A 12,525-nucleotide genomic window follows, 5' to 3' on the forward strand; every position below is an offset into this window, starting at 1 on the left:
TTCCAATAGAGGGTGGTGTTCCCTGGGAGGGAGGGTGCAGAGCATTGTCCTCCCAGCCCCACTGAGGACACCTTTAGGACAGTGACTCTGCCTGGAAGATGAGCAGCTTTAGGCAGTCACCATCGTTGTCTAGAAACCACATTTGAAAACTTGTGGGAGGACAGGGCCCAGCTCCATCCTGCCGTGATAAACCCCCAGCAGCAAGATCCCAAGCAGGATAGATGGTGATGGGAGCAAAACGTCCTGTTCTCTTATCTTTCCAAAACAAGCCTTGCCATTTTCAGGAGCGTGTAAAGGAAATAAAACATGTACCCGCCCTAAGCAGGCAACATAAGCTGTGTACCTTCAAGTTTCTCCAAAGCACAAGCGCCTCTGAACATACGGTGTTTTTATCCCTGAACTATTCCAACTCCAGTCCGGAGTGGTTTTACGCGGTCGACACTAGAGGGCAGGCCATTAAAACGTTCCCATTCAAATGAGTTGTTCTGCAAATACAAGAGCTGACACCGCACCTGACGGTCGGCTCCACATCTGAAAAGTAGCTTTCCCCCATGGAGAGTGCAAGCGTGCGTTCGGTATGGGGCAAGAGCGTGGGAAGCCTGCTACTGCTTTCCTTTCGGGGCATATTTACAGTGAAAGCCCGTGAACTCGCCTGCTCTTCCCTTAGATTTACTTTACTTGGGAATTCCTAGAAGTGGAGAAATAAATCACAATGGCCAGTGTGGGTCCCCAGAGGTTTAGCCCCGGCTAATGCATAACAGGAAGGGACTAAATCAGCCTCCTCTCGCTAGTGGCAAGTTTACAGGAGAACCACTCAGCATGAAAACGCCAAATCAAGCTGTACTTAATCCCTCAAGAAGTCCTAAAAACTGTAATTTTATTTTTATTAAGTTAGAGACAGGGTCTTCCTCTGCCAACCAGGATGGAGTGCAGTGGTGTGATCATACTTCACTCCTGGGCTCAAGCTGTCCTCCTGCCCCAGCCTCCAGAGTCGCTGGGAGTACAGGTGCATGATGCCAGGTCCAGCTAATTAAAAAAATTTTTTTTTCATTTTTTTAAGACATGGGGTCTTGCTATGTTGCCCAGGCTAATCTCGAACTCCTGTCCTCAAGCAATCCTCCTGCTTTGGCCTCCCAAAGTGCTGGGATTACAGGTGTGAGCCACCTTGTCTGGCCTAAAACTGTAATTTTATAAACTTTTTGTGGCAAACCCCTCCAAACAAAAAGGCTCGGGTGAGTCTAAGGGTGGCTTTGCTCCAAGTTCAGTTTGGCTTCTCTGCCCTGCTCCCTGCCCCTACCCACCCCCCCCACCCCCATCTGACTGCCTTGTCTGTTATCATGTGTAGATTTTCTATGGATTTTATTGTGTCATCATGGTAAAGCCAATGTTAATGTATTTTTCAGGCAAATGCTGTGCTTTCCTCCTCACTCAAAGACTAGGCTTCTCACTCCAGAAGCGGGCAGCACCTAGAAGCAGCCCCATGGCCTCACTGGAGAGAGCTCTGGCCATGAAACCCTGCTGGCCAGCGTTTATGGAGGGCTTCCCAGTTCTTCATTGGAGGTCTAAACAGGATTTCCCTAGAGAAGGAGAGCTTCGTGGAATAAATGACAAAGAGAGTTGGGGTGGCCTGCCAGGTCACCGGGCTCCAGCTCCTCATTGTTCAGCCCACAGGCTTCCCAGGGCGCCTGTCCAAGCCAGCCGGAAACAGACGAAACTGCAAAATCACTCCATTCCTGCCCACACAAACACAGGGAAATGAATTATCACTTTGCGTAAGAAACCTCTGAGAGACACTTTAAGGATCCCCTTGAGGAAAGGACAACTGGGACCTGTGGTAGGAAGGCTGAAAGAAAAGTCCAGGTTTATTATTCCCTGGGAGAAGGAAGAGGAAGAACAAAGGAAATGCACTCCTTTAAGTACTTCACGATGCAAAATTCTTAATTCCTGAGTTCATGTTTAAAAACTGTGTATTTTTAAATTATAGAAGCAATGATGTTAGTGGTAACCAGTCCAACAACAGAAATAAAGAGAAATTTAATAAGCTTCCCCTAAAGTCTACCTTCTACACACTGAAGAAACTTCCTCCAAGTTTTTGAGTTTTATAGACAAAAGCATCCTTTTATTTCTGAGCTGTCATTTTTGTTTTCCTTTGTTGGCTTATAGTTTGCAACAAGCAAAGAGGGCCAATGTAGACAATGTAAACTCAAGAAGCAGGGATTGGCCATCTCCAATCATCACTGATAAATTTCCTTAAAATGAAAATAACATTGTTGTTTCAAATATCCGAGAAATGAGGCAAAATGTTCCTTGAACAAGTCTGACACTATGATGTCAGGATCTAAGTGTGCTGTATGAACCTTAAAATTTGTTTTCATTTGATCTTTGAAAAAAGTCTTTAATCAGTTCTAACGACGGAAGTCTTCTTCTGCAGTGATAATTCACAATGAAAGACATTTAAGCTGACGTTTCTCTAATGGGTTTTTAGGATTCCAGCTCCAAAGGACTGTGAGAAATTATTTTCTTATAAAAAAGGTTGTGAATATTATCAAAATTTATCTAAGCCCATAAGTCATAAATCCTACCAGGCATTAAATTTTCAAGGGAGCTTTTAAAACATAGATACCCTGTCTTCCACTCCAGAACTGCTAGGGGTAAGTAAGGTCTGGGGAATCTGTATTTCACATGTTCCCCAAGTGATTGTAACCAGCAGATGACCTCATGGGCAGGGATTTCCTACATACGAGGCTCTGGCCTCTGTGTCTTGTCAGTCAGCATTTCTAAGTACAAAGGAACCTTTCCCTTCCCAACTACAAAATCTTACCTTTCTGTTTCCCCTCCTAGAAAAATGGATCAGAGCAATGCTTCTCAAAGTGTAGTTCCCAAACAAGCCGCAAACAGCATCACCTACGATCTTATCAGAATACAAATTCTCCAGCCCCATCCCAGACCTACTAATTTAGAAATTATGGGCATGGAGCAAATGCATTCATGTGTTTTAACAAGTCCTCCCAGTGATTCTGACACCTGCTAAAGTTTGAGAAGCACTGGATTCGAAAATTTCACAGTTTCAAGAAAGAAGTAATGAAGAAAGACGCAACTCCATGTAAGGTAGAACCAAGTTTATTAATGACAGCCTTTATTACAATCACTCTCAAGTGTAAAAAATAAAGGGTGATTAATATTTAAAACTCACTCGGACTTGGCTGTTTGGCCTTTCAGTGGATGTGCCAAAGGGCAGGGATCTTGCCTGATTCTGAATCAGCTGGGCAGATGGAGTTCACTGGAGAATGAGGCAATCAACAAAAAAGACAAACGATGCCAACTGGAGAGCTCGTGTCTTCTCCATGTTGGAAGGACATTACAAAATGGCAACTGTGGTGGGGGCAGAGATGAAGTGAGACAACCTTACAGTCAGAGTAAGACGTGAACACCTCTACCTATACAGAGACAAAAACACACACATGCAGAGCCATACACACACCCAAACAGTGAACACAGTTTTGAAAATAATTTCCTTTCTGTCCTTTCTCTGAGCAGACTGACACATTCATCAGCCACCACCATGCAACACGGGGCTGAAATGGAAAACCTCGCTTAATTTCCACAAAGTATGCTAGCTGGCTACCCAGTTATGTGCTGGCAAATCTGTCCGCACTGAAAAATGTGCCTGTGGTTTTCCCAGCGTTCCACAGACTGATATCTGCTCCCCAGGAGGGCAACATCCGGTGGACACCAGCTGGATTAAAATCTAGAGGGCAAAACTCGTCCCTCCCACCTAAAGTGGGGGGCAGGAGCGGCAGCACCAGGAAGTGGTTTCCCACTTTGTGTTACAGAGTACTTGCCCCAGTTCAACGCATTCCCCTCCAAAGTATTTGTGCTTTGATACCATCCTGATGGTTAGTCTGCAATGAGAACTGAAGGAGCTATGGCCATGCACTATTTTCTTTTTTTAACAAAAGCAAACTAAAACTGGAGGAAGAAAAAGAAACCATTAGAAGCTTTTGACTGGGTCAATGTTGTTTCAAAATTGGGTTTAATTCCATTCAAAGAGAAAGAAGGGGAGGGTGCAGAAGAGGCCACTCAGATTGACTCTGGAAGAGATCATCGAGACCAGGGAAGCATTTGGATGGGAGGACATGCCACAACCTCCCAAGGCTGTGAACCTAGGAAATAAGTGCTGACCAAATAACATATTTCAATGTTTGTAGAAAAGCTGGCAGGAAAGGGAGATGATGGATTCAGATTCACAGGTCATGCAGGTTAAGACTTAATCAAAAATTAATGCTTGAGCTGAGTAAGAAAACACTAAAATTTAAGTGGAACCATATCACAGCTTTCACCTTTGGAAGACGAAAAACAACAAACATACAAAACAAAATGACCCAGAGTATTCCAGTTTCCAAAAATCCAACTGCTAATTTTGGCAGGGTGAGAAGAAGGGGGTATTTAACTGATACCTCTTCATTAACCTCATTTTCTCCTTGAATTTCACTGATAAACAAAGCTCAGCCCTACTTAGAAAAAAGATCAGTCCTGTTAAAATACAGCCTCATGAAGTCTTCCGATGCCCTTGCTCGGTACACATGAAATACACAACTTCTCTTATAAGGAGACTTTCCAGGATAGACCAAGTGTGCTCGCCCAAGTGACTTGCTGAATACCATCACAAAATCTGAACCCAAAGACGAGTTGTTTTCTTCTTCAGATGAGAGTTGCAAGTGTTTCCTAAAATGTATGTGGAGGGATGCCGACAAACCACTGCCCTCCCAGGTAAGGGGCTGAGTCTTTGAAGAGATGCACTCCTTCAGGCCATGGTACAGAAGGTGGTCCGTCCAAGGTGTGGCGAAGAGCAAAGCTGCCTCTCCCAGCCCTCCAATTATGGAAGACGAGGACAAGACTGTATTTTCTGCACATTCAAGTACATCTGGGTCCCCCACCCTCCCTTTTTTCTTTTTTTGGTAAGCATCCAACCGTCCATAAATTCATGGCTACAGTAGAGATTCACGGCACAATGACTTTCATACTGGTTATTATTTTTTTTTTTTAATTCTGTCAGTGAGCAGCATTTCCCAGTTTTACACTCCCCTAATGGCAGCTCCATTAGGCGAGACTGCAGGCTGCATCTGTGATTAGGTCCGTGCAGCCTGAAGATCAGTTCCGCACGCGGGAGGGTCCCGAAAGCTGGGTCTGTCCAGTGTCTTGCAGCAGCGGTTGCAGGGACTCTACCAGCTTGCCCTGACAGCTTCGATATCGCTAACCAAATTCTGGGCCAGGCATATCCCAAAAATCTGAGAAAGGAAGAAAATGTGAGTCAAACAGTGAACTGACACCCATAACTTTTTTCCCTGGCCACTGTGTCCCATTTTTTTAAAATCGTTGATTTTTGAAATTTAAGATGTATTTCATATGTGGTAAAAAGCATCCTTGTAATGGTATAATTCAGTGGCTTTTAGTATATTCACAAAGCTATGCAACTATCACCATTATCTAATCACAGAACATTTCATTACCCCAAAAAGAAACCCTGCACCTGTGAGCAGTCATTCCCATCCCACCATCCCTACAGACCTGGCAACCACTATTCTACTTCCTGCCTCCGTGGATTTGCCTCTTCTGGACATTTCATATCAAGGGAATCATATAATATTGGGCTTTTGTGACTATCTTTTTCATGTAGCAAAATATTTTCAAGGTTCATATACATGTACTATTAATTTATTCCTTTTGATGGCTGAATGATATTCCATGGCATGATATGCCCCATTCTGTTTATCTACTCCTCAGTTGATGGGTATTTGCATTGCTCTCACATTTTGGCAATTATGAGTAATTCTGCTATGAACATGAGCATACAAGTTTTTGGGTAAACACGTTCTCAATTCTTTTGGGTACACTTCTAGATGGTAGCACTATATTTAACCTTTGAGAAACTGCTAAATTGTTTCCCAAAGAGGTTGCAACATTTTCATTTCCATCAGCAACATATGAGGGTTTCATTTTCTCCACATCCTTGCCAATACTTGTTATTGTCCATCTTTTTTATTCTAACCACTTTAACGAGTATGAAGTATGTGGCTTTGAATTGCATTTCCTTAATGACTACTGATGTTGGCATCTTTTCACGTGCTTATCAGCCATTTTAATCTTTAGAGAAATGTCTGTTCAGATCCTCTGCCCGTTTTGTTTGTTTGTTTGTTTGTTTTTTAATAATTTAAGAGACCGGGTTTTGCTCTGTTGCCTAGGCTGGAGTACAGCGGCGTGATCACAGCTCAGTGCAGCCTCCTGCCTCTGCTTCCCAAGTAGCTGGGATTACAGGGACAAGTCACCACGCCTGGCTGCCCATTTTTAAGTTATTTGTTTTTTTATTAAGTTTTAAAAATTCTTTTATTTTCTAGATACTAGGAGTTATCTTTTCACTTTCTTGATGGTATCATTTTCGGCACAGTTTTAAATTTTGAAGTCCAATTTATTTACATTTGTTTCATTGCTTATGCTTTTGATGTCATATCTAAGAAGACACTGCTTAATCCAAAGTCACAAATATTTATGCCTATGTTTTCTTCTGGAGTTCTATAGCGTTGGCTCTTATATTTAGGTCTTTGCTTTATTTTGAGTTAATTTTTATATATGGTGTGAGTTAGTCTAAACTCATTATTTTGCATATCCAGTTTTCCCAGTACCATTTGTTGAAATGACTGCTCTTTCCCTATTGAATGGTTTTGGTTCCCTTGTCAAAAATCAACTGACCATACACGTACGAGCTTATTTCTTCTTCCTTTTTATTTTTTATTTTTGAGACAGGATCTTGCTCTGTCACCCAGGCTGGAGTGTAATGGCGCGATCTCAGCTCACTGCAACCTCCCAGGCTCAAGTGATCCTCCCTCCTCAGCCCCACAAGTAGGTGGGACCACAGGCATGCACCATCATGCCCAGCTAACTTTTGTGTATTTTTTAGAAACAGTGTTTTGTCATGTTTCCCAGGCTGTTTTGGAACTCCTGAGCTCAAGTGATCCACCTGACTCAACCTCCCAAAGTTTTGGAATTACAGGCATGAGCCACTGCACCCGGCCTTATTTCTTCTTTTTAATTATATATTATTTGTTCTTATTTTTTTTTAGACAGAGTCTTGCTCTGTCACCCAGGTTACAGTGCAGTTGCATAATCACGACTCACTGCAGCTTCAACCTTCTGGGCTCAAGCAATCCTCCCACCTCTGCCTGCTGGGGAGCTAGGACCACAGGCATGTGCCACTACATTTGGCTAATTTTTTTATTTTTACTTTTTGTAGAGACAAGGTCTTGCTATGTTGCTCAGGCTGGTCTTGAACTCCTGGGCTCAAGCCATCCCCCTGCCTTGGCCTCTCAAAGTGCTGGAATTACATCCATGAGCTACCACACCTGGCCTGGTTTTATTTCTTGATTTTTCAATTTTATTCCACGTCTCTATATGGCTAATCTTACTCAAGTACACACTATGTTGATTACTATGTTTAGTACATGTTTGTACTAAGTTTTGAATTGGGTAGTGTGAATTCTCCAACTTTGTTTTACTTTTGCAAATTTGTTTTGGCTATTATGGGTTCCTTGCTTTTCCATATGAATTTTAGGATCAGCTTGTCCATTTTTGCTAAAAAGTGGTTACAATTTTGATAGGGATTACACTGAATCTGTAGATCAACTTGACGAGTGTTGTTACCTTAATAATATGAAGTTTTGCAATTGTGAACAAGGATATCTTTATATTTACTTAGGTCTTCTTTAATTTGTTTCAACTATGTGCTCTTAGGAAAGTATCACACCAACAACATGAAGAGTCCAGCTCTTAAGACTGGCCAGGAGGAAAAGTGGGTGCTCCCTTTCTTCACTAGCACTTTGGCAAGGTAGTTTAGGGAGAGAAAGTGTTATGACACCTCTGTGAAACTTCCCAAAACCTTAACGTCACCACTGAGTTCTACTTCTAACTATGCATGTTTGACTCAGTTGCTACAATGCAGTATTATTGAGCACATGTAAATGACGGAATGCCAGCAGGCAACTACTGATCTAATTAATGTCTCCATCTTAGCAAAAGACAAGGTTTCCTAAAGTATTTCATGATAGTAGCATCTAAACTCAGACAGAGCTTTAATAAAACACAAACCAGGCCGGGCACGGTGGCTCACGCCTGTAATCCCAGCACTCTGGGAGGCCGAGGCAGGCAGATCACTAGGTCAGGAGATCGAGACCATCCTGGCTAACATGGTGAAACCCCGTCTCTACTAAAAACACAAAAAAATTAGCTGGGCGTGGTGGTGGGCGCCTGTAGTCCCAGCTACTCCGGAGGCTGAGGCAGGAGAATGGCGTGAACCTGGGGGGCGGAGCTTGCAGTGAGCCAAGATCGCGCCACTGCACTCCAGCCTGGGCGACAGAGCAAGACTCCGTCTCAAAAAAAAATTAATAAAATAAATAAATACATAAATAAAACACAAACCAAATCGTTTAGGTCTGTTCCTCAGCCCTCCAATTTGTCTTAAAAACTATGACAACCAAGGTTTTTAAGCAAAGCTCCGATCCTGGCAAGGGCTCTCCCAGGGCATTATTTCCCTGTGATATCCATCAAGGACCCTTATCTTACCTGCAGCAATGCAATGCCTATGAAAATACCAGCAACGATGGTTAAATTGTCCTGCAACCACTTCTCAAACTGGGGCACACAGCCTTTCGTGTAGATTACAATCTGCTGGTCAACTTCCTTCACAAGGGAAGAGGAGAGCACATTGTCACAGATAGAGCACCAGGTACAGGCCAAAGCTCCTCCAACACCCTTTGTGCTAAGCTACAACATGAGATTCCACTTACTGGTTTTTGCCTGGCATCATAGCCACACTGAGTGTTGATGACATCTTCCTGGTGAAGAAAGGAAAGAGAAAAGTGAAATTTACTCATTAGACAGAAAGCCCACCTGTAAATCAGCAGAAGACTTCTGTTCCGCATTAGTAATAAAATGTGTATCTGGGCACAAAGACTGCAGCACTGTGTTAAACACTTTATATACATGATCCCACGTCATTACTGTGACAATCTTCAGAAGGAGGTATTAAAATGTGCCCTATTTTACAAATAAGGAAAACTAAGGCTTGGGGAATATCAGAAAAGACAGCAAGTCTATCACACAGGAGGCTCAAGATTCAAAGTGGTGCCAACCTCAAGAAGCTTATGGGATTTAGGGAACTGGAGACACAGATAAAAAACATAACTTAAAGGACACAGTAAATCTTCATGTATCCTCTTTTGGATGGACTGCTACTTTTTAATCTATGTACTTCTATGTTACTTAGATGGTTTATCAATGAGCTTTTAATAATTAAAAAACAAAACAATGCCTCGACCACATAATCACACGGACAACCTGACGTCTCACAGGGTCTGATCAGAAACATGGCTCCACTTTTTCGGGTTGTTTATTTTCCTCCTCTGTGGGGTGTGGGGCAGATTTTATTAGCTTAGAGCGCAAGGAATGAGCTAGCTCTGCCCAGAGGATCTGTAGGTGAAAGGGGAAGCATTAATGCCTCTGAGAATATAGAATTCTCCCAAGGGAGTGTTCATGTGGGACAGGAACTGGCGACAGGAGGCGCACTGTGTGGCACCCGCTGGCCAGTGCAAGGCCACCAGGATGAGCCCCCCTCAAGCTCTAAGTGGGCACTCTGCTGCCATGTGGCTCTCCTCAGAAGGGAGAGGAGGTATGAGCTGGTGGGAAGGGCAGCTGGCGGGGCAGCACAGTCCTTAGTGACTTTGTCTCCTCTTTCAGACCAAGAGAAACAGCTGAGGTGGTCCCCTGGGGGCAGCCTGCAGGGAAGTTCTGCTTTTCCACTCCAAGACCATAGCTCCTTTTAAGAGCCCCACAGCCTCTACCGTAAGAAGGAGCATCCCCACCGAGCTCATCAGCACCCACTCGGCTCTGCTTCTGGGGGTTAAGGGCGAGCCTTGGGGAGTACATCTGGAGACTGCAGGGCCAGAAACAGTTGAGGAGTCCCAGAAGGGCTCTGCAGTTAGGAGCACACAGAGATGTGTGGAATAACCTCTCATGTTTGTCATTCTAACACTAGACAGTTACCTTTTTTTTTTTTTATTAAAGAAATGTGGTCTCACTCTGTCACCAGGATGGAGGGCAGTGGCATGATCATGGCTCACTGCAGCCTCAAACTCCTGGGCTCAAGTGATCCTCCTGTTTCAGCCTCCAGAGTAGATGGACCACAGGTGTGTGCCACCACACATGGCTAATTTTTAAATTTTTTTGTAGAGATGGGGTCTCACTATGTTGCTCAGGCTGGTCTTTAACTGCTGGGCTCAAGGGATCCTCCCACCTCAGACTGCCAAAGTGCTGGGATTACAGGTGTGAACTACTATGCCTGGCTTAAGAATTGCATTTTAAGTCATTCTATATATCAGGCATGATTTGACCCAAAATATAATCAAACCTGTGGCAAAAGTGAGTGATTTATAAATAGATTTTATATTTTATTCTTTTTTATAATAAAATGCAAACTGCATGACTGTAGTCATGATGGCATTCAGGAGTCTGGGTAGCTGTGGTCTTCCTACACAGCAGTCCAGCCCTATCTTGTCTCGAACTCTCCCTCCTACTCCTAATAGTTCCCCTAGAACTAAGCCAAAAAGAAAAGGGTTACTAACCCCAAACCAATGCAGAGAGCTCTCATATGAGCCTGCCCTTCCCATAAAGAAAGGCTAACAGATGATACAGGCAGGTTGCCTGGGTCTCATATTCCACTCCATTGCCTGCTAGCAGTGCAAGCTTGGGAAAGTCACTTACACCTCATGTGCCTTGATTTCTTCCCCTGAAAAGGGAGGGTAATGGTGGTATCTGCCAGTAGGAATGTGCCCAACTTAAATGAGCCAACGCACATAAAGGCTTAGAATAGGAACCAGCACACACTGCTAAATTAATGCCAGCAATTATTACTCCTACTAGGAAGATTTGAGCACTATACCCCCTACAGGAGCTACAAATAGGAGTAACCAGGTAAGAAGAGGTTTCAACCAAAAAATCACTCTGCTCGTCCCATGCACACTCTCGGCATGATGTACAGAGTAGGCCAATAGTTCGCTGGCATTCACTTACTGCGGGATCTTTAGTGCAGCAGGAGAATGGAACGCCACATCGCTCTCGACTTGCATTGGAATCTGTGCAATTGAAGTAAATATTTAGGTTCCAATCATCAGCTCCAAAAGCCCCACAGCACTGCCACTAGAGCAAACAGGAAAGAATTAGAACATCCCAACTCGGAGGCAAGCAGGCACCTACACTCACATCTGCCGAACGACACCCAGCTTCTGCCAGCTCTGACCTTCTTTTCTGTCCCAGACTTTATTTTTAAGCCAAACTGAACCTAAATGGCCCATATAAAATCTTCCCAATTAATTAGGGCTGAAGGTTTGTAGGGATGTGTTGGCACGTGATTTAAACAACTGATGAGACCTGTGGTGTTAGGTGGAAGAAGGGCAGAGCAGCTGTACAGCAGGGCTCAGTTAGAACAAGATCTGTTTGGCTTGGGCACGTCATTCTAGAAGGAGAAACAAGAACATTCTAGAAGGGTAAATAAGACACGAACAACAGTGGTAGTGACTGAAGGAGGCAACTGGGGTTATGGGTGGGCTACCTATAGGCTTACTTTTTCAAAGTTTTGATCTCTCCATTCTAATAGTTTTTTTTTTTTTTTTTTTTTTTTTGAGACGGAGTCTCGCTCTGTCGCCCAGGCTGGAGTGCAGTGGCGCAATCTCGGCTCACTGCAAGCTCCGCCTCCCGGGTTCACGCCATTCTCCTGCCTCAGCCTCTCCGAGTAGGTGGGACTACAGGAGCCCGCCAACACGCCCGGCTAATTTTTTTGTAGTTTTTAGTAGAGACGGGGTTTCACCGTGGTCTCGATCTCCTGACCTTGTGATCCGCCCGCCTCGGCCTCCCAAAGTGCTGGGATTACAAGCGTGAGCCACCGTGCCCGGCCCATTCTAATAGTTTTTTAAAGATCTGTTTTGTTTTATGGAGTGCAGGGAGACCCCCTGAAACTATTGCTACGGAATAAAAGATGAAATGCTCCTGATTATTGTAAATACAACATTGCATGCAGAATTGTGTAAAGACAATGCCAGGTTGGACTGCCAGAATGAGCCAACAGCGCGTGATGTGCTTCCCCCTGCAGGGAGCCTATGAATGGATGTGCAGTCAGGGAGGTTTCACATCACCAAGATTCCTATCCCAGAAAAGCAGATGTTCACAGCTCTGGGAATAGAATGTGACCCTTGTGGAGAGCCTATAAACGGATGCATGGGGGGCACCTGTCCATACGGATAAGATAGGGCTATAAACGCCCTCATCTTGCCATGGCTCTTCTAGATCTCTTTAGGGTTAAGGCATACTCCCTTCTGAGAATTTCTGGTCTAACTGGTTGTCTAGCTTCAATCCCATTTCTATGGATTGTTTGTAACCGGCTTTTGTTGCAACTGTTATTGCTGATTAATATCTTGCTAATCA

At 43.9% G+C, this 12,525-nt stretch overlaps 1 protein-coding gene across 2 annotated transcripts in view; it reads right to left on the bottom strand.

Moving 5' to 3' along the window:
• Positions 1–3,104: 3,104 nt before the first annotated feature.
• Positions 3,105–12,525, bottom strand: part of TSPAN5 (tetraspanin 5) — a 179,473-nt gene continuing 170,052 nt past the window's right edge. For both annotated transcript variants that reach the window (XM_030819155.1, XM_030819154.1), the window contains 4 exons: positions 11,119–11,244; positions 8,838–8,885; positions 8,614–8,730; positions 3,105–5,288 (listed from right to left, as the gene is read on the bottom strand). In XM_030819155.1, coding sequence (XP_030675015.1) covers positions 5,223–5,288; positions 8,614–8,730; positions 8,838–8,885; positions 11,119–11,244 — 357 coding nt within the window. In that variant the 3' untranslated portion in view covers positions 3,105–5,222. The remainder of the gene's footprint in view (positions 5,289–8,613; positions 8,731–8,837; positions 8,886–11,118; positions 11,245–12,525) is intronic.

Source organism: Nomascus leucogenys, chromosome 9 (genome assembly GCF_006542625.1).
Source record: "Nomascus leucogenys isolate Asia chromosome 9, Asia_NLE_v1, whole genome shotgun sequence".
Classification (NCBI taxonomy): Eukaryota; Metazoa; Chordata; class Mammalia; order Primates; family Hylobatidae; genus Nomascus; species Nomascus leucogenys.